The following is a 22,810-nucleotide window of genomic DNA, read 5'->3' as shown; positions in this document are numbered from 1 at the left end:
TCATTCCAGTCAAAAGAATTTTTCTCGTTAGCCCCGCAAAGTGATAATGGGAGGATCGAACCTGTCCACTGCAGGGAGGAAGGTGAAAGGGAGGAAAATGAAGGGACTGAGGACAAATGGGGTTGGCAACAAGATTCCAGGAGATGGGGGCAAATACCTTCGAGCCTTGCTGAGTTTTTTTAATTAAACAGTCTTCCCATATGAGTACATCGAGGGCTCGTCTTCCCTTTAACCCCTCCTACTCCATTCTCTTTTTCTTTATTCTCTCCTCATGGTTCTGTGAAAATACACTTGCTCACGTCCTCGTGGGAGTCAGTTTCCCTTTACTTTTCTTTTTCATTTGTTTGAGTGCTGGTGGAAATTCATGTGGACGGTTGCAATATCTTCCATTAAATTTGCTGTGAACTTTTTCAAAAATTTAAACAATTTGCTCGAGAAAAGAGGAGAGAAAACCCGTAATTTTGGCCTCAAGGAGATGAAGAGATAAAGGGATGAAGAGATGAAGAGATGAAGAGATGAAGAAATGACCAGATGGTCGTGCTGATCAATCGTCATAATATTCACATAAAATTCACCCACTTTGATGCCTCGAACATATTTTTTCCCTCTCTCAATTAATTTCCACGTGCTACAGAGAGCTACTCACAATTTTCCTTTGATGTGGTTTAGAGTAGGAACACGGGAAAAAAAGGAGAGATTATAGAGGAAGTATTGCGTGTATGTACCGGTGAGTACCTGGGGGTAGTACGTACCCACTTTACACGGTGCCAAGTTCACAGACGGGACCTCCCACTCTTGAGGACATGTGAAGCCTGACTCTCATTTTTTTTCCCCGCCTTTTTCTTTTTTCTTCATTCCACCGTACCACCCACTCGTGCCACCCGCTACTTCTTTCACCAACTCATCTAAGCCTACTTTTGGTGGAGTCTTTGAACACCGCTTTACGCAGGTTTACAGGGTTGCACCCACTGGAGAGACCCCCCCATTTTTTTTTTCATTTTTCCTTTTCTCTTTCATGGAGATCTCAGCGTTATGACTCTTTGAGATTTTTTTTCACCGGGCCGTCTCGAGTTTCTTTGATATACCTTTGAACTTCAAAGACAGTTGTTTTAATTACCTGTAAATAAATATTCTATTGTCGAGGTTGTTGCACCGGCTTCATTCATAGGGTAATCTGGGGGCAAACTGCCACTTAAAATAACTCCAGAATTGGGGATCAATTGCACTCTTTATCTGACGATTCTTATTTGGGTAACTATTGATTCGAGGTCATGACTGTTTTATCAATTTTCCTCAGGTTTTTTCAAAGAGTTGTTGGCAGCATCGAAGAAGGGATTTCACGAGATGTTCAAGAAAACGTATGGGATTTTGTATGAACAAAATTCATATGTCTTCACGGATTTGTTCAAGGAACTTGAGAATTACTACACCAAGGGAACAGTGAGTACCTGAATTGATGTAGATCTGAAATTTATCTGGGATTTACAGACAATATTTACCCAATTATGTGAAAATTTAAATTTCGTTTGGATGAGAGAATGGAAAATTTTTCTATCAGGTGAACTTGGACGATGTGATGGACAATTTCTTCAACACCCTCTACCAGAAGATGTTTACGGTTCTGAACGGTCAATACAATTTCGACGATAAGTACCTGGAGTGCGTCGGCAATCACATGAAGGAGATGCGACCCTTCGGGGATGTCCCACAGAAATTGGGGGTGCAGATTAAAAGATCGTTCATAGCAACGAGAGCTTTCAGCCAGGCACTCACAGTCGCTGCTGATGTCCTGAAGAATATGCAAACGGTTAGTCAATGTTCTCACCAAATTAATAACTATTCTTATATTATTATGAATGCAATAATTCCCAAAGAGACGTACATTCCTCTGGAACTTTCCCTGTTGCTAATTTACCTGCCCATTAATTTTTTTTATACGCATTGTTCTTGATGAACATCAACTATTTAAAGACGAGAACTTTCATGAGAACCTGTTTCATATTCCCTGGTCATCCCCAATTATGCTAGCGTAGTCACACTTGCCATGCTGAACATGACGACGTTTTAACGCTCGATAAATTCACGGTGGGCGGTTTACCGCCACTTAATGATTCAAGGTACTCATGTGAAAAACATTTTTTTTTAAATTCCCTCCTCTTTTTTTATCCATAAAATGCATCAATTTTACGTGTTAAGGCCTCAAGGAATTTTCGCTATTTAAATTGAAGATGAAAATTCAATATGAAAAATATCAAATTCAATTGAATAAAAATAGAAAAAAATCATAGCAGCAATTTCCATATTCACAAATTGGCGTGTACGTCAAGAATGGTTAGTTCCACAAAAAACTTCCGAGAACCATTTTTGAGGACGATGAAATTTCCTACAAAAAGCGTCCTATAAAGTTTCCCGTGTAACCCCTCATTATGGAAATAATACTACCTTTACCGCACCCAAAAAAAAAACAGTTTCCCCCTCACCCCTTGGCGTTTTCCCCGTTCCACCCAAATTATCGGATATTCCCTAACACTGGTCGCTTGGCAACGAGTGCAATCGTATTTGGCACTCATCGGCAATCACCAGGTACCCACCCCCGGTGTCCCTGCAAGTTTGATGAAGTACGAAAAAAAAAAATCATCCAACTGCATTCCTACGCTGAACGGACCGAGTAAAAATCAAGTGCTTTTAACTGAAGCCTAGAGGTATTTCTACCTGGCTTCAACAATTTATTCGTTCAAAGGGTACAGGTGAATGTGCAAGAGTAAATGTGCAATATCCCATCGAGTGCATTGTACACACGACATTTATCGAAAACCAGGTCACATTATCGCCTGAACCCTAGTTTCATCACGTATTTTCTAAACTTTTTTTACTGGATTAAAAAAAAAAAAGCCAGAGAAAAAAAAGCCAGAAAAAAAATGTCTCCCATTCCAAATATTCAAACGCCGTGACATCCCCGACGAAATAGTATTCACCGCGGATTAGATTCGTTCATTTATTCAATCCTCAAGTGCTTGAGACATTTTTAATGAATTATTTCCTCCTTGAATCCAATGGATGAAAAAAAAACAGCTGAAGGCATCACCGGAGTGTGCAGCCGCTCTAACCAGAATGACAGCCTGTCCCTCGTGCAGTGGAATACCCGGTAATGTTCTAGCATGCGGTGACATGTGTGCCAACGTCATGAAGGGATGTCTTGCTCAACATGCTGCACTCGACGCTGAATGGAATCATTTCGTCGGTAAGTTCATTGTGAATTCACTTTCATGCCTCTCGTCCACTCGGAATTCAATCGGACCAATAGCTCCATTTTTAATAGCACAGTAGTTCCCTAACTCATTGCAAGGACCTGCCAGTTATTCATGTTTTTAATTAATTGATGGATCTGGAGAGGAATGCAAGCGACGAGTATTAATTCATTCATTCAATTGCACGTTCCTCTGAATTATGGAAATTAGACGAATTGTTGTGACTCACTACTTGCCAGTATGCGGATGTCACACTGAATAGACAAAATTTTTGTGTAATCATGAGTTGACCTCAATTATTGCCGTAATTTCTTTAATTCGGAATTCGTATTTTGCCCGGGTTACAGAAGCCGTAGGAAAAGTCGCTGAGAGACTGCTGGGACCATTCAACATCGAGATGCTAGTGCGACCGATAAACCTGAAAATTTCAGAAGCCATAATGAATTTCCAAGAGAATAGTCAAGACGTCTCTCAACGCGTCTTCAGTGGCTGCGGTCGGCCCGTTTTGGGGAGAAGACGTAGACGAAGACGAGAGAGTCAACACGATATCGATACGGAATCCTCGAATTTCGATCAGGAGGCCGTCGACGAGGATGGCAGGTCCTCGACTGCTGCGATGCTCGATAAACTCGTCAAAGAAATTAGGCAGAGGGTCAGGGACTCCAGGCAATTCTGGATTTATCTCCCTTATCAGCTATGCAACGACGGATTAGTCGTGCCCCCGAGTAACACCAAAGAGTGCTGGAATGGCACTCATGTTGACAAGTGAGTTAAATGAAGCCCTCGACATTATCTACAAAAAATATCTTACGATTTTCTCTCCTAGAAAATCTCATTAGGATCCAATTCACGAGTTAATGAGACGCGAAGTCTGAGGTGTTCTCGTATTTCCAGCAGAAGATTTTTGATAATTTGATTAGATAATGTTTTAGTCTGTCGAGTTATTATCCTGTGATTGCCAATCCCGAGCTACTAGAACAATGTTTAATTACCCTGAAAATAACTTTCAGGTACCTCTATCCGGTATCGTCAGACGGTGAGACTCAAACTTTGAATCCGGAGGTGAGGGGCAGTGGCCCGAGGCCTTCGATAGTTAAGGACCAAGTGTTTGCCCTCACTACCATCACCAGTAGATTGAGATCGGCGTTCAACGGACAGGATGTTGACTGGGCGGATACAGGTTTGTCTTGTTGCTAAAAAAAATTGAATAAACAGGAGTAAATACTTTGAAGGGAAAGATGATGAGATAATATTCGTATTAACAGAGGAGACGTTGTACGGCTCAGGCAGTGGCTCAGGAGATGGTCTCGATGAGGAGGATCCCATAACAGATGACGAGGATGGCTTCCGCGAGGAGTCCTCAGGGTACGAGCCAGTGCCATCGGTGCCCCAGACACCCCAGGTTATTCAGCCCCTGGTGCCACCTGAGGTACCCCGAAGGATCGATATAACACCCAAAATACCCACCGTCATCGACACCAACACAAATATTATCACTCCACACAACAACAAAACAACAAATGCTGTTGAAAATGGAGCAAACAGACAGCAAATATCGTTGTCACGTGCTCTGACGTCTTATCTATTCCCAATAGCTGTTATGTGGTTCGGTGGATGTCTCACCGAGTGGCTGTGATCATAAAATATTCGCGATCGTGTGACTTTTGTAAATAAATGGAAAAGTTTTGGAAGACGTAGGGATCGGGGACTCGAGTGAGACGTCGAAAGTGTCTCGGGACAGGATTTTTCAGTGCTCCCGGTGATCTCAGATGAAGAAGATGGGACGATGACCGATGTGCCATTTTTTTCCGATTTTATTATCAAGACCTTTTTACAGTGGGGGATGTGAAAAAGTGTAACTCACTCAGTCTTTCGATATTGTTGCTGTCGAGGGGGAGTTTATGGTCTCGTGGGATGAAATGGGGAGATGCGATTTTTCTTTTACACTGTTGTTGAATCTTTACTGAATTTCAAGAAATTTTTTTCATTGATAATTCAGCGATTTTTTGAACAGTGTCGCTGGGCTCCTGTGAAATAGTCACCAGCTCTGAAGAATAGGTAAGCGATGCACTGAGTATACGAGAAAATGAGTTACAGGACTGAATATTTATTAGGATTGCTTTTTTCGTTTGGATCATGTGTTCGCTGTTGTTCCTCAATCTTCTCTCTTGATCCACTGAAGGATCGAGTGGGGAGTCATCGTTCGATGTTGATGGGCTCTCATCACCTCTTTTTTCTCTATTCTTTTTTTTTATCTTTCTACTGTAATGTAAAGTGTAAATAGTCGCGGAGAGGATGATGAAAATCTGACGATTGTATCATTTTTCAATCCCTCGGATTTCCATTATTCTCTCGAGTGGTATTGTAAGTTTTATTGGTGTCTTAAGGAAGTGCTAAAGTTAGGAGAATATTTCGAATTTGTTGGAACGTGTCTCATTGGTTAATTACTACATCCTCTGCTCCAAATTATCATAATGTTTATTATTATAATGTTTATTTATCATAAAACGGGAGATAATATTCCACATTTCAGACGATTTGAAGCCAAAGAAATTAAAATTTCAATTCATTAATTTTTTTCAGTTTCAGAGCTCTCGCTCCATTCTCCAATCACTCAATTTAATTATCAATTTCAATTCATTAAAAACCGCTGTGAATGTAAAATAACTCATGAGACACGTTTTGTAAAATCCGCGTTGGGTGACTAAAATTGAATTAATTAAGGATGAATGCTACAAAATAACAGGCTCCTGTGATAAAATCAAATAAATGAACAAAATTAATGAATTGTGCGGAGAAAAATAACCATTGACGAAGGTAAAATAACAAAATAATAGAGATGATATACAAATCTAGTGAAATATTCAATTGAATAACTAGTACGGTTAAGTTCTTTATTTGTCCATATGTATACATAGTGGGTATGTATTTGCGGATATTAACAATTCATTATCCCCAGAATTAGTAGAACTTCTCTTTTGTTCTTCACCAATGTTTGTAATGTGAACGAGTGAAATGTCTTTGAAAAATGACAGGCAACAGGGTTTTTCGCGTATTTGTATAAAATTTATGACGATTATTCGTTTAGAATAATTTTTGTACTATTTTTTTTAACTAAAAAAAAATGTATGAAACGCAAACAATCGTACGAAAACAATAATTTATAAAAGTAAATATTCAAATTATTCGTGGCAATGGATGAAGAAAATAATGTGAATCATGTTGACAATTGTGTGAAGTAATTTATTTCTATTCGATGAACTATTTGTATGAAAACTATATAGATTTAATGACAGATATAAATTAATTTAATGAAAACTTAATGTAATAGGTGTTTCCTAACTTTGGAGATAAAGTTTTACATTCATTTTAATAAGATTCTGGTTTGTTTTACTGTACCAATGGAGGAAAATTCCCAGAACTCGGTGAGATTAATCTCGAGACAATTTATTCGACGCAGCAAATGTGTAGACATAAACAACAAATATATAAGCTGATACATAATGACGATGCGTACAGATTTTATATTTTCATTCATTATCTTATCAGAATGTTTCCGCGGTTTTTCGCCCCGGCAAAAATTTATCAATTGCCCGTTCAATTTCCTCGAAATAATAAAGAAAAAAATTACAATCACATCGTTACATCGCTGGAGTAATGGACAGGCTTCATGGATATGTAAATTTCACGGATGCATTATTAATGGATTTGATTAATGTAGGGGCGGGGACTACGGAGGCATTCGGCTTTGATCAGTCCTTTTATACAGCCGTCAATAAATGAAAATGAAAACCAATCCGAATTTCTATTCATTTCCCTCAACCACTCCTTACCCCTTTCATTAATTTAAAAAAATAGTCAATCAAAATGGTCGGATGAATAAGAATACAGAAGATGTATATTTCTCTGGTTACAATTTTTATTTTACAGAAAAATACAAAGTCTTGTATAGATAAATCAAACTTTGCCTTTCCTCAATATTTCAATGGCTGAATGAATAATAAAACAATATAAAATTATTTTCGTGGTATAGAATAAAGACGAGAATACGAACTCCAATGGAACGGGATAAATTTTGTTGATATTTTAATAAACATAGTCCTAATACGAGAACAGATAAAATACCAATGACACGTGATTACCAAAAATCTTAATTACCTAGAAAAAAAAATACCTCGTTATGACTCTAAACATTAATTCACCAAAAATTCTTGCTGCGATATTGACTAAGGTGAATTGAATCGACGAAAAAATATGGCATTAAAAAATAAATTGATTAATTCTATAATTGAAATATAGTGAGAAATATATTTAGGACGAAACACTACTGAATATCATATTTTTCACCGATAAATTTCGATACATGTGATATTATTGATTCAATACCAAATCATTCCACCACTCGGAAAATTCAATACAAAATACCGATAAAAAAACTCAGAGCAAAGTGTCAGCTTGATTAAATTTTTGAAATCCAGTAATAAAGAAGTATAGAATTCTTATAAAAAAATAAAAAATATTTATCACCTACAGGAATAGTACGAGGACGATCCATTGATCCTCCAATAAAAGGACATGCACAAACGTCTACCCTATCCTGACTGATTTATCCTTACGATTGCATTATTTAGTACGAATTGCAATATTGGAGAGCTCTAAATCGAGGGGATTTCCATGATTTTTTTATTCCGATAAGACGTCCCTCGGAAAATTGAACGTCTAAACAATTAATATTCAGTAAGCAAGTGTTAAATATCGATTTATCAAAGAAACTATTGATTTCAGAAGAAAATTATTTTAAAAAATGTCACTGCCACTTGAATACTGAATTAATTGTTAATTGTTATCCTCAATCGTGCTTTAGACACCACGACACCCTGCGACAAGAATTTTGAGCCCTGTTGTACGAATTAATCCGAGGCTCCACTAATTGAGTACCAAAAAGATAAAGAGTAACAAGTCGACAAATTGTCCTTTACCCCTTGATCACTCAATTGTACACATTTCAACGCTTCACACAAAGGAAGTACATACGATCGATTAGAAATACGTGATTACAAGATCAACTACTGCAGATCGTACCAGATGATAAATTCTACTCCTAAATCGTGTGCTTAAAAAACTTTTGTCTGACCAACTCCATTTTATCATAGAAAAAACAAATGGGTAGAAAAATATACTTATGAGCAATCAAGCTATCACGTAGATTCTCACGTATTAGTTGTTTATTTATTTTTTTTTTGTTATTTGAATTTTTGAATAATTTTCTGCATGTGAAAAAAATCACAGACTTTGCCATCGGACTTTTTCCTCTCGTATTCACTAATGTCTCTTTCATTTTCATTCCTATCTCATTAAACCTGGTACGATCTGAGGGTTTTCAATATTAATATCCATCAATTATCTATTCGGCATTCCACGAATCGGTATTACTTCCTAGTCAAGTCGATTCGTTCGAAAATCATCGTGGAACACCGGTTACATCATATTTATTGTACTTATTCCCAAAAAACGAAACTACAGTTAAGCCTTGTGTTTTGACTTTCATTTCGTCACATCAAAGTTTCTGTAGTGCTTCATGTATGGAGTTTTTTTTTTAAGAAAATGCAAAAATTTTGAGTGGACACCCTTCTCTCTCTCCTCTACTGGAATTTAAAAAAATAAAAAAGGTTCCACGTCACTCTCGAAGGAGATTATTCCCTCAGAGTGAAGTATTCTTCATTCATTCTTCATTATTCACATGTCGATCCAGTGTAGTTTCGACTTTTGATTCCATATTCACGTCTCGATCAAGCTTTCCACGTATGAAATAAATTATAGAAAAATCTCGGGCTTTTTAAGACTTCTACAGAGCTCCACTAGAAATTCCACTAGAAATTCTGAAAAAAAGCGCTGAATTTTTCAATCAAATATTTTTCATGCGTGTCCTCGCGAGGTCACTCCAAAGTGTCAGGATATTTCGTAAAAATTTATCGAAAATCGGTATTTCGATCCGATCGCCGCGAAAAACGATAGGAATTTGATAAATCTGTCGCTGGAATTGAAGTTTTGAAGAAAGCGAGAAAAAAATAAAAGCAATGACAACTTATTTTCTACTATCACAACCATCGAGGTCCATCTAACGATCAATTTGCTGAAACCCACCAACGGAATCGATTGAAATAATAGAGATTGGAAAGTAAAATACGTACGAATACGATAAACATTCATAATTATGAATTAATTTTGTAGCGCAGTGTATTTTTGACAGAAATAAACTTGACCCGTCACAACTCTGCTGTGAAGTGGTGAACTAGAAGAAGTGAATTTTTTTCTTGACCAATTTTTCGCCGATATCTTGGAATTGAAGGAACACAGTAATTCTGCAGAAACATTTTTTGGTGATGAACTGAGGCCTTGAAAAAGTGGCTTTGATAGAAATTTACTGATCCTAGTTCACTACTTGGCTACTTAATTAAAATTCATTACTTGCTGGTCATTCCGGAACTGGAAATATGGTATCGAGGATGATGTGGAGTTCCTCGGGATGTCTCGACTGTTTAATTTTGTCTGCTAGTTCTATCTGAGGCAGCGCAACCAATTGGGTAAAGCGGTAGCGCACCTCAGGTAATCTCAGATGGATCCGCTGCTATCACCAGGAAATACCAGCATGTGATCGGTAGCGCAGGAAGGGGTCGGCGAACTTCGAGCATCAAGGGATGCTCTACTCGCTGAACTAAAACTGCTCGAACTCAGGTCCTCGCAGCTCGCCACTGATTGACTCCCACCTGCAATCATAATTATTCCTTTATAATAATCAATACTCATCACTTGTCAAGTCGACTTGTTCCCTAGTCCAGTTTGGAATTATTGTCAGACTTACAATTAAATCACTAGTCTCAAGTTTCCTAAATACATTTAACGTCTACATAGACTAGATTGATGAGAGAATTGAGGGATTCAAGGATTCTGCAAACACAATGTGCCTGTACGGAATTTTCTCCAATTGTTCTCAATTTTTTCATTTTTTCATTCAGAATAATTGATTCAGTGCTCATTACACAGAATTCTCAATTTCCCTTGGATCTCCGCCCACGATTGGAAGTAACAAAAATAGAAAAGCATTTTTTCCGTCTTCAATACTTTTATTTTTCACTTTTTTATATTTTTTTTTTCAGCTTCTTTTCCTCTGCCGTATGCAACAGCACATTAAGTTAATGTCTTATGTGAATACAATCGATAAAACTCATGTTTTTTTTTGTTTTTCTCATTCTTTTATACAATTACTCGTCGTGCATTAATATATATCTATAAATTTAAATTTATTTATTTCTTGTTTAGTTTGTTTAGCAGTTGAAAAGTTGATAGTTCAAGAGCGCAGCGTATTTTATCAATTATCACAAACGCTACCCTACCTCCACTTTTTTCGGTTTTTCTCCAAACACACGCCAGTTTCTATTTTAGTTTTGTGCTCTGTGGTTACTCTACGTGAGCAGATTTTTTCGGATGAAAATTATTAATTTCTCTCGAAGCAGAAAATTGAATGGTTGATTTTTCTTTCTAAAAATTTATTGACATGATTCTTCGATTATTCAGCTACTCTCGACTGTTAATTCGTTGAGATTTTTCATGCGTCAAGAGAATATTCAAATTTTCTTTACAATTTTCTCTCATTTTTTTTTGTTTAGGTACTTTTATCGTTTTACGACGGATTTAAAACAACTTTGTCAATGAATTCTACACAGAAGAAAAACTAGTTAGTGAATCGTAATTGCTAAGTATTTTATAACATTATAATTTATTATTTTACTAAGGTACATTCTCTAATTACCCACGATAAGCTACGGTTACTCGGTGATTCGCCAATGACAGATCGTTATAATTATCACCGATTTCTCAATATTTCGGTAGAGAAGTGATAAAACATTATAGAAATTTATGCACATGCAATTTCGTCGCCAATATTTTTTATTCAAATATCAAAAATAATTTATAAACAATTAATTTAATTTTCAAATCGTGAATGGATGAAATTTCGAATTTTAATGCTTTACAGAACTTCATTTTTATTTCATCAGCACTTCATTGTGAAATTAACACGTTAAATCACCCCTCCACCCTCTCCCCATCGATAATTAATCCTCACTGCACTTTTTAAATAATTTTCAAGGTACTTTTGGCCAATGCTATGCAACCGAGCGCAGAATCTTCTCTCGCGAATCTTTTCATTTTAATTCTCCACCCAAAAAAATTTGCGCAAGAACGTGAACCCACTTTCCATATATTATTACTTCAGAAAATTTGTGTCGAAGGATAAATCGATGTATGCGTACACAGTATATACATGCCCGCATGTAAAAGATAATGCCGATTGCAGGGAATCCCAGTAAATAAAATTATGTGCTCACATATCAGCGATAATACAGTTACTCGTCTATTCCACTCTTCTCAGATCAGAAGGAGCAGCAACTCCTCTTTAATTAAATTAAAATTATTACTGGCGTTCTAATTGATCTTTCAGACATAAATTTCAACTTTTGCTAATTATGTGTGCTATTTCATTCTTAAAATAGAGAGTACAGTTGTCGGATTTCTCACTCACTCGATATTTTAGAATATCTTTTTACTACCATTTAAAATTCAGGATGTTTAGTCAAATTTTTGGTGAACAATTGTTGAAAGGAAATAACTAATCATTCCATAAGCTATCGTTATTATCAATCACTCACTCGAAATTAAACGGAAAATTAGCGTTGACACATTCTTGCAGCGAAACAAAATTTCGACATTTGTCAATTACATTTTTCTAATGAACACTTTTATTTTTTCGTCGCGTTATACAACTCTAATGAAAGCTGCATTTGCAACGAAAATTGTTTATGATGCGTGATTAACAGAACGCAATAGTAATTAACAGAAAGATCTAACGATTTCTCGAAAGAATTCTATTCAATTTCAATTATTTAAAAAAAACTTAAATTTTTTCTGCTAATTGTTTGATATTCGTATATGCTAATACTAAATTAAGGGTGAGTATTTTTTTAAATTCGTGTTTTCTTATTTTCTCGTAACACTGACTCGTACTTTAAATAATCGAAGGACCAAGCAGCACTAGACGATGGGGATAATTGAGTAGAGAACGTCGCAGTCTCCAAAATAAAAATTTCCACAGAATAATAATTACAAACATTCAATTAAAGTAATTCCCAATTTGAGAATATTCAGGTTTTTTCGGTTTTACTTTCAAATTAATTTGAAAAATTCGAAATTGTCACGGTTCACTCGATAAATATTATCGTTAATTTACAGCATTGTTTTTTCGTTCCCGCGGTGACAGGAGTCAAGAGTAGTTTCGAGGATTTCAATTTCCTCATGAGTATTTTACGCATGTCTATTTTTTCGAAAGTGAAAAAATTCGATTAAACATTCAAATAATTTTCCGACGAAAATTCACCTCTTCGACATTGAACGCCGAAGTTAAATAAATAATCATGAAAATACAATGATTGCAAAAGGCATTGACTTTCTTCCATAAAAATCGAAGAATATATTAAAAAGTATTTGAATAAATAAAAGTTTTTCGGGAGAGAACAAAAAAGAAAAAACAATTCATTCTGCGATCTACTTCTAGTGTAGGCAGTCTTGATGAAAAAAAAATCATAAGAAAGTAATAAATAAATAAAGTGGAGACTGCGTTGACGAAAATCATAAGAATTCGGAAGCTGAGAGGAGAGCAAAAACATTCAATCAAAAAGAAAAAAAAAATTCTCTCACGAATAAACACGTCAATATTCTACATTTTTCGATTTACACTTACGTAAATTATCGTTAATATTAAATATGATGGTAATACTCTGGTGGTTAGAAAGTCCTTCAACATCCATCAACCTTCAATATTTCGCAACGAAATGAATAAATATATCAATATTACATAATCGCTATTGAAATTCAGAACTCCTCCGAATTTCATTCAATTAAGGCTGCATAATTACGCTGCAAGTATCATTAAAAAATAAATTTTTGAAGAACCATCAGTTTTCTATTCCACCAATTTTTAATTAATTAAGCTAGCCTTTTAATTTTGCTTTGTCTGTGCAAATGAACACCTAATGGCCAATAACTTTAAAAATACATAATCCGAAGTTTTTTCTTCATCAAAGACTTAGAATTCTCAAGCTCTACCAACGAAAAAGAACAATTTTTCCATTTTTCTTATTTTTTTTTGTATCTTTTCCATTTTTTTTTCCTATTCTCGTAGACATTGTAGGGTTTTCAATCTAAGAAAGTCCATAGTCGCAATATTTCTCTAAGGAAATCACTCAAACCTAATAGTATATTGTGAAACAAGTGCGCGATGCATTTTTTGGCTCGTGGGGGGGTTGTATCACGAGCCAAAGGCGAGGTTCTAATCCCGTGATTGCGGGCACCTGACATAAAAGACAAACAAGAGATTTCTCTCATGATTCTCGATATAATTTTGAAATCAAATGAATTCCGATTGATATTCTTCGCCTTGCATGAGACAAATAACGAACTGAAAGAAGATGCCTACGATGAACCTACGAATCATGAGATCCAAATGAATTATCACTAAAAAATTGCGACCCTTGGAATAAACAAACAAACGTGGACTCCTAATTACCTAAAACCAGGTGTAATCGAGAGCCTTGCTCAAGCAGAGAGAATTAATTAATCAGAACTATTTCAAAAATATTTCACAAAATCCTAAAAATCACGAAAAGAATTCCTCTAAACAGCGCTGCCTACCCAAATTATCTCGAAAATCATCAATAATTCGCCCACATCTCCGGCAGACAAAATTCATAAAATATTTCCATTTTAAAATTAATGTATGCGCATTTCACCGAATTTTTCCCAGTTTACGAGTTATTGAAATCACCCCCAGAAAAAAAATCTTGAAAACAAAAAGAAAAACAAACAAATCAACTTTTTTAATCAACCCCCGCAACCTGCATGAGAAGAATATAAAGAGCAAGGCTGGCCCCAGGCATGTCTACGCAATCCTCGACTCATCTCCTCTTTTTCTTCTTGGACCTGCAATTTTTCTTAGCAACGGTGGACCAAGACGGCGATGCCGTCGTCTTCTCCACCTCTTTAACCCCACTATCCTCCTCAGTATCCATAGGCACTACATTAGCATTGAGATCATCAGAGGAGCTCGAGCGTTCCGGTGGATTATCCAGCTCTGAGTCACTCTGTTTCTTCTCCATCTCCCCACCCTCCTTGACCTCCACCTCAATAACCCCCTCCTTCTTTCCCCCATCAGATCCTGAGCCAGAGTTGGGCCCAGTGACCGAGTTGGCCTTCTTTCCCCTCTTCTTGGAACCCTTCGCCTCCATCACAACAGCCACTTCCTCTACCTTCACCTTTTCCTCGTCCTGGCAATTCTCCTCCACCCTCGGCCGGTGAACAATCGCCTCCCACTCTATTTTCTCCTTTCCCTCCTCATCACCCTTATCACTACCTCCAAGAGGCACTTTCCTGTTTCTCCTGGACTTTTTCATCCTGACGATCGACATCTCAGGCTCGAGTATCTTGCACTCTGGTGCCCCAGCGATTTCCATTTCCGCTTTCTGCATAGCATCGATATCAATAATCTCAATGACATTAGTGGGACTCTGGGCTGGATTTTTTGGTGTTCTGACTCGTGTCTTCTTGGGGAGGCTCTGGGAAGTGGCCTGATCGAGCTTGGGCTCGATCGATCTCTCAGTATCCTCTGTTAAATCTTTATCAGGACTCTTGCTCTTACTCCAGGATCCTGGGGCACCCAGGGACTTGACAATGACCGTCACCTCAGTCTCTGAAGGCTCAGAGTCGATGACGACCACGTCTTTTCGCTTTCTGGAGCCCCTGGACCTCACTGGAGGTGGCTTGTCAGCCTCCTGTGGCTCTGGGGATTTACTGTCGGCTGGAGGAGGCGAGGACGCCAGAGGAGGAGACTGGGGAACATCAGGTGTTCCAACGTGCTCGAGATCGTCGTCGGAGAGCATACCCTTGCTCTTCGATATCTCATCAACTTGCTCCATGACAAACGCCTTTCCTTTCTCCAATAACTCCGTTATCTCTGACGCCTGGATGTGCTCCAGGTCGTCATCAGAAATCGTACTCTTGCTCCCCTTCCTGTGTCTCGCAGGAGACACCTCGTAATCCTGACCGTACGCCTCGTCGACCTTCTCGAAACGCTCTATCTTCGGATCCACCAACTCCAGGACAACTTCAGAGCTGATGTGCTCGATGTCATCGTCCGACACGTGATAGCTATCCTTGGAGAAGACGTTGGGCTCAATAATGTGGTAATCCATGCAGTTGAAGTCGTCGAGAGTGGGTAGCTCCAGGGGAAGTGTCATCTTGCAGAGACTGGATACAGAGGCGTCCATGGGTTCTGCTTTGGTTTGATCCTCATCGGTAAGAGCTTCAAGTGCCTTGAGCTCGACAAAGGCATCGGTCATCATGGCCTCAGCCTCACCAGCACTCTCCATCGTTCGATCAACTTTGATGGCCAATTTTCTGTGCTCCTTCGGCTTTTCCTCGGTATTTTTAATAACCTGTGGTTCACTCGTATCCTCAATTATGACACTGTCCTCGTGCTCGTGCAGAAGGTACTTAGGACCCTCCCGATTATTACCCTTTTTATTCCTCTTGAGGATAATACCCGGCCCCTGGGGCACCTTCTCTGGCTCAGGCTCATCGCAACATTTATCTAACTCAGCTGTTTTATTCTCCATAAGTACAATACTATCGTCGTCGTAATTGACAACGTATTTAGCAGCAGCAATTGTTGGTTCCGGCGCGTGATGGTCGCGCTTAGCTTGACGTTTTATCCATGAATTTTCCCTCGCCTGGGTCATTGGACTGCTGGGTATCTCACCTTGCTCAGCGCAGAGACTCAGGGTTGTTGGTACATCCCTGAATGCACCTCTCTCGTAGTCGATACTCCCCGGTGTCATTGTCGCTGCCTCAACGCACAATTGTTTATGCTCTTTAACATCTCGTATGTCGTCGTCAGGTACACTGTCTATCGCTGGTTCACTCGCTGAACGCATTTCAGCGCATATTTCGGTATGATTACGCAGTGGATTTCCATCGTTATCGAAATCGTTGAGGGATGCTGGACCCTCCTCGGCGCATACGCTTCTGGGGGCTTCAGCTATTGCATCATCATCGAAATCCTGGGAGGACGCGTCCTCCTCGTCGGCCAGGACTGTTATCACTGTGCCCAGGGGGTTGACGACTTTTGTCACCGGCTGTCCCACCCTCTCAACTACCAATCGCCTCCCTAGTAACAGAAAAAGCCGTTGGCAGGTATCAGTAACGAGGTCTTTTTCTTTTCACCGATAAAACACGTGGGAAATTATTTCAACAAGAAAATCCCATTCGATTGACATTATTCATTCATTTAATCACCAAATTTATTGTTTCTATTGGATTTTTGGGAACAAATATTATCATTTCATTAGGATTAATATAATAAATTTAATATGCGGAAAAATAAAAGTCTACCGTCTGAGGATTTTATCGATAAAATTCATAGAAAACCAATAGAATTCCTACAGAAATAGTCTCCTAGCGAATACGATTGATTTTTCAATGAAATTATTTTATACTGTCATAATTTCTTGATGAAATTGTTTTTTGAGGTCTTTGGGGGGGTGTGAGGGGGTGGTACCCGGGGTTCAAAGTGCAGTGATTTGAGAATTTTTATTTTATGATATGGTTTTATGATATTTCAAACAAGACAATCACACTGTTTTGACCAGCACTCATTGCGACTCGAAATTACGTGCAATAGAATTAACAGAACAGTTCTCTGTCTATCGCGTGCTATGATATGTAAAGTTTATGAGAGTCGTTCAATCGTCAGTGAATCATCATTGAAATATCAGTTTGCTTAGAACTTTTGAACCACGAGGCCACTGCATCGATTTGTATCAATTATTTACAATGTTAGTATAACAAATCCAGGACTGTAAATTACTGGTTTATCAAGGGGAGACGTTATTACTGACAATTGATGATGATAATGTTCACCGTGTTTGGTGTTAGTCATTCAATCGTTACGATGTAATTCTGGGATGAGAAAAATTAACGGCGATACCTGCCTCTGGCCAGTTCTGTATCCTTGCAAACTTAGAACACTAGGTACCGTTCTCTACTACGTGCAGAAAGCATTAAATCTGTGCACGTCATACCGAAAAACCGTCAACTCGTGGAATTCAATCCACTCATCGTTTCTCTGACTTTTTTTTTATTTATTGGCATGCGCTAAGCAACAATTACTTGGCAAAATGCATTTGCAAATCAACACACGTCACGTTGGAAGAAATCTCACGAGAAAAATCCACACAGAACAAAATATATTCACTTTTGTTTTTATTCTCTACAATTTCAATAAAATTCTGATAGAAAATTGCTGGAATGACTGATTTTTTTTTATTTGTGATTGGAATATTGTTATAATTGATGCAATTTGCAGAGTAAAATGACAACTTCAAGACAAAAAAATAGATGAGATTTTCCGACGACGGTGGCCGAATTGGTAAATCGATCGGCCACACGACTTGGCGAGGAAGCCAGCCCATCTTACCGCCAAAAAATGTAAAAGGCCGAGTAGGCTATACATGGCAATAAAAATAAATAAATAAATAGATTTTCCTGATGTAACACTCGATGAGAAAACCCAAAAAATCGAGGCCACGTATTTGCATTTTTATTAAAATGAAAATTAGAGACATCAGAGAAATAAAATGAAATTGTGATTGGGAGCTGTACGTACCTGGAACTCGGTTGGCAGCTCCTGATATGTCCAGCATGGCCTCGGCGAGATCCACGCGGAGCTGGTTCTCACCATTGCCCATATCCATGGTTTCGTTCCCCAGGGAGTCACCATAGGCTTCCATGAATCTTGGGGATTGCTCGTAACTGCCTGGAATAAAAAAAAAACAAAGCCAATAAAATGTATATTTAAAAAAAATAATAACATCAGCGCAAATGGAATAGATTAGAAGAGAAATCGTACTTCCAGATCCGTCAATAACAACTGGCACTAGAGGTCTAGCTGCTGCATGAGGCATATTAACAGGATTCGATCTCGCCGGTCGGGATCCACCAGTGACGCCAATTTCCACTGCCTCGGACTCCACCAAATTCACTCTGCATATAAAAAAAAATAATCAGAATGATTTTTAAGTCACTAGGGACGAGGTAAAAGTGGAAAAATTTGGAATAATCAAGGGGAACGTACCCACTGGGGGCATTATACGTCTTGAACACGAACTGAGGCCCCATCCAGAGCCTCCGGTGAGGCCCAGCATGGGTGACAATCTCCACCTGACTCAACCACCGATCCTCAGCAGTGTCCATCTGTCTGGAGTTCTTGGGGGAGCCAGAGTAACACAGCAGTGGACTCGACGATGGCAGTGGAGGTATTATTTCGAGAGAATTGGGTATTCTCAGCAGGGGCCACTGGCCCTTCGCCTCTACCTCGAGCTCTATCATCGTGTCATCACACACTTTTTCTTTTGGGATACCTGGACAATTGCAAAAAAAAATATCACAATGTTTTGAATTTTTATTACTGTCAGGATAAAAAAATGACAGAACTTTCGAGTAATTCGGTGTACGTAGAGATATAGGAATTTAATTAGCAATTACCTGCAGCTGGTTTGGGTTCTAAGTCGTACTGAATCATATTACCATGACAAGCCATTATGAACAATGAATCAACAGCACGTTTTGATACTTTGCTGGTGGAGTCCCGTTGGGAATATATCCAGGCTCGTGGGGGTGCAAAACAGGCGCATATTTTCAGCGGTAATGTTCCATTATCATCTGAGTGCAGGCGTTGTCTCTGCTGTGGTCGACTGCAATGATATTTTTAATGTGTGAACTGGATGGAATTTTTAATGAACAACTAACAATGAAAAAAAATAAAAATCCAAATAACCTGGGCTGCGTCTGATTGTTGGTGTGATTGAGGGCCGATGGCTGGCGTATTTGAGCCAGTGGGTGGAGGATCGTTGGGTGTGGATAGGGGGGAAGTCTGGGATTGGAGTAAGGATAAGCAGAGATGGGCATTTCAGTGTGAGAAACTGGTGAGTGGGATCTGGTTCCATCGTCAGTGAGGCCAGCACTCCTGTGGAATCTCGATAGTCTGTTAACTACGTGGGGTGTCGAGTGAGTTCTCATTCCGACAGGGCCTCCATATGGTGCCACTGGAAACACATGGGTCGTTCCTCGAACAGTGGACACAGCTGCCCACCTGGTGTCACTCGAGAAAACCATGTCCTGGACTTTTGCAGTGGTGTCACCCCTGTGGAGAACGTACAAGTGATGAACAGCGGCGAGAGTTGGCCCTCCAGGATGCGGCTGTATCCGAAACACATGGAAGTCGTGACCCCTGCGATCAGCCGTCATGAGAATGGCCCCTGTTTGGTCAAATGTCATCGCCACAATTGCGTCACTGTGCGCTGTGAAGTGGGCAACCACTGTCTCCATCGTCGGATCATCCAGCTCTTTTTCCTCCTTGGCTGCCTGTAGATCCAGGATAGTGATAACACCGGGTTGGGTGACATCACCGCCTGCATTGTTGAGAGGTAAGGGTGCTGCTGTAGTGCCTGTGAGACTTGAGGCAACTGTTTCCCCCAGGCCTCGGAGACCCTTTCCCAGAGATTTCGCAGCGTACAGCACTGCTGCTGTGTAACTCTGGACACCCTCACCCTCGCTGCCACCACTGCTACGCCTTGCTGGCAGTAATTTTTTCTCACTGTAGGCTAACCACCTGGTTCCAAGGGCAACAGGATTGGGATTAGGCCCAGGACTGAGATAACAAGTGGTCACTGTGAGAACATCATCAAAGGTCCTAGCATCGAATACAGCTATCTTCTCCGAGAAAGTGACAATGACAGATCTCTTGTTCGCCAGAACATCGCAGACAGGATTTTTAAATTTAATGCTCTTGGTCTGCTCTCCCGTCTTCAGGGATATGAAGCTTACACTGCAGAATTGGGGCCCAGGCCCAGCAGAATCGCAAATCGCGACGATGGGGCGTTTTTTCTCGTATGGATCTGGATGATCCTCGTCGGTTAGGGGATCAGGGAGAATTCTCAGGGTACGAACGACACCTTGTCTCCAAGACAATACCTCAGTTGCCTCTCCTGATGCTGCTATTATCCACACTTGAACACCAGTTGCATATCCGAGAACCAGAAGCAGAGGTGGAGTGCTCGAGCCCTCGATGTAATCGGGAAAGAGAGAGGGATCGTTGACGTCACCGTATTCAAATCTCGCCCAGGTTATGGTCTCTTTGTTGTCGCTGGCTGGAATTCCTGCGTAGGCTTGAGGCACTATGTCATTTATTATTCCCGCTACGCTATCGATTATCGATCTGTCGTTTATTGGCTGGGGCGAGATCACTTGGGCCCCCTTGTGCAGCCCTCGTCTGGGCGAGTCCGCCGACATTCTGTTATCATTCGCTCTTATCCTGAAATCCATTAAATCACGGGCTCAATTAAATTATGGAGTCAACATTGTCCCAACAATTTCAAAACTTCAACCTTCGATTGGATATGAATATTCAGTTTCAAATTCAGTCGACCTTCCAATTAATCGGAATGAATAGATTTCATATTTTCATCTGCATGGCATTATTTATTATCTAGATATTTGACTTTAAAATTTAAAGCATCGTGCTCACTTCGGTGATGTTCCATGCCTGGAACATTTCCCAAACATTATATTCACCGAGCACTCAACCATCGAAACCCCCCAGAAAATTACAGAGTTTTGTTAACGGAAACGGCGAGCGAACCCAGAAACATTCGATTTCCTAACAAAAAAAAAACAACAAAGCACAATCCATCCCTCAATTTCCCACGAATCCATTCACCTCATCCCAAAAAATCCAAACAAAACAATTAAAGTCAACTTTAATTAAGCATATAGAACACCGGAATAAACCCTTTAAATTTTTAAATGTCCACTTCTTCCCTTTACAAGAGCTCAAACGAAAAATCGAATAAATCAATAGGAAAATAGTAAAGTGAAATAAATCTCATTTAATGTATCCCTAAAAAATGTATCTGTGAAAAACAAAAATTCTTTTCAAAATGTAGAATACCGCGATGAATTGAAATATACCAAAATGGTGAAATTCGAGTTATTCCATTTTATGATTTGGCTAGTGAAATAGTGGAAGGACAAATAGTAACCTTATCACATTTGACAATTGTCCCCTCCCCAAACATCCCACACTCCCCACCCGGAATTGCCGAACAACACCTGTCCCAAAACAAAAACCACTGTCCAAAAATAAACTTCAATCGGGAAACGTCATGTTATGCAAAATACGCCTTAACAATTACGTAAAAGTCACCAGAAGAAAAACAAAGAGACTGACACGCACACCATTGAACTATTCTCTTAAATAAACTCATTAATCCCTCATTCCTCTCCCTCGCTAAAACAACGAGAATTGGTGGTGTCTCGGTGTTTCAGTGATTAGCTAATAAAAAATCTCCAACAGAGAGAGACTGCGCTATCGTCGTAATCAATGCGACTGTCTTTATCCGTACAGCTGTTTACCATTACATCCACAAACCAACACAAGCCAATACCATGAACCCTCCATCCTTATTACGAATACAAAATAAACATATTAGGTGGAGGGGAGGATTGATTTAAATCGACGGAAAAAAAAAACTAAATGTCAATTGTCGACAATTTTCACTTATTTCATTTCACACGATTTTTTAATGAGTCGAATAGATTTTAATTAGCTGGATTACCGAGAATTATTGAAAAGTGGACGTTGAAGTGGTCGAAGATCGATGAGAAATTACGCAGTTAGTGCGTAGTAGGGGCAGAATGGAATAGAAGCCTAACTCCATAACAAAGGAAGTGCGCCAAACGTCAGTTTAATGGAATGGAATTGTCTCTTTTTTTTTCTTCACTTTTTTTGGGCTTTTTTGGGAGTTGACGTGTATTTAAGGGTGGACTTACGGATCAGGGTGATTTAATAGTCATTGTCGATGAGTTGTTGAGGGTATTAACACCAACTGGATGACAGTTAAAAGTCCGTTTGGTGTGGTGGCCTTCTACTGCGTCATACTGCGACCGACTGACAGGGGCTTGTGTTGTTGGAACATACCACTGATGCCACTGATGCCACTGATGCCACTGCGAAGGCTATTGGACAAGTCGACTTCACCTATCGATCTGCTCCATTATCGATTTCTCACAATTATTTATGCATTTTTTTTTTCACGGGATTTTTCTGAGATCTCTTCTGAGAAATTTCAGTGCAATTCCATGAAAACAGTAATCAGCTGATTGGGGGGTGCTAGGAGCCAACGCAGCCCAGGGACAATGGAGTGTTCTTCGGTGTTGCCAGGTTCAAAGGAATAGAACAGAGGATTGACTAAAGTAGGGGTTTAGTTCTGGGGGTTTGATGGACCCCAACAGCATCGTAGTACCTCACCCCAAGGGAGAGAGAGCGCCACCAAAAAAAATTCAAAAGATTGTTCGAAATATTTGAACAGATCTGTGCGCCGCCTCTACTTTAGGGT

At 39.2% G+C, this 22,810-nt stretch overlaps 2 protein-coding genes across 3 annotated transcripts in view; one reads left to right on the top strand and one right to left on the bottom strand.

The window, feature by feature from the left end:
- Positions 1-8,198, top strand: part of dlp (dally-like) — a gene marked incomplete at its 5' end in the record, with an annotated part of 40,985 nt that extends 32,787 nt beyond the window's left edge. Inside the window, 6 exon segments of the mRNA XM_011305757.1 lie at positions 1,298-1,440; positions 1,559-1,807; positions 3,073-3,241; positions 3,596-4,013; positions 4,259-4,428; positions 4,514-8,198. Coding sequence (XP_011304059.1) covers positions 1,298-1,440; positions 1,559-1,807; positions 3,073-3,241; positions 3,596-4,013; positions 4,259-4,428; positions 4,514-4,884 — 1,520 coding nt within the window. The 3' untranslated portion in view covers positions 4,885-8,198.
- Positions 8,199-10,383: 2,185 nt separating this feature from the next.
- LOC105267119 (uncharacterized) lies at positions 10,384-22,615 on the bottom strand. Of its 2 annotated transcripts, none has more exons than XM_011305758.1 (7): positions 22,245-22,615; positions 19,192-20,727; positions 18,900-19,108; positions 18,490-18,775; positions 18,265-18,398; positions 18,022-18,171; positions 10,384-16,524 (listed from the first exon to the last, which is right to left on the bottom strand). In XM_011305758.1, the coding sequence occupies exons 2-7, from the start codon at positions 20,703-20,705 to the stop codon at positions 14,258-14,260; spliced, it is 4,560 nt and encodes a 1,519-aa protein (XP_011304060.1). In that variant the 5' UTR covers positions 20,706-20,727; positions 22,245-22,615; the 3' UTR covers positions 10,384-14,257. The 2 variants fall into 2 exon arrangements, with proteins under 2 accessions (XP_011304060.1, XP_011304061.1); XM_011305759.1 differs by lacking the exon at positions 22,245-22,615 and adding an exon at positions 22,031-22,190.
- Positions 22,616-22,810: the final 195 nt, after the last annotated feature.

Source organism: Fopius arisanus, unplaced genomic scaffold (assembly GCF_000806365.1).
Source record: "Fopius arisanus strain USDA-PBARC FA_bdor unplaced genomic scaffold, ASM80636v1 scaffold00044, whole genome shotgun sequence".
Taxonomy (NCBI): Eukaryota; Metazoa; Arthropoda; class Insecta; order Hymenoptera; family Braconidae; genus Fopius; species Fopius arisanus.
Note: the sequence above shows the minus strand (reverse complement) of the source record. Positions and strands in the feature narration are given on the sequence as shown.

Coding starts and splice junctions, on each gene's coding strand:
- LOC105267119 (XM_011305758.1), bottom strand. CDS start 20,705: ATGTCGGCGGACTCGCCCAGACGAGGGCTGCACAAGGGGGCCCAAGTG. Junction 19,109..19,191: donor AACAATCAGACGCAGCCCAG/GTTATTTGGATT, acceptor ATATCATTGCAG/TCGACCACAGCAGAGACAAC. Junction 18,399..18,489: donor ACGTATAATGCCCCCAGTGG/GTACGTTCCCCT, acceptor TTTTATATGCAG/AGTGAATTTGGTGGAGTCCG.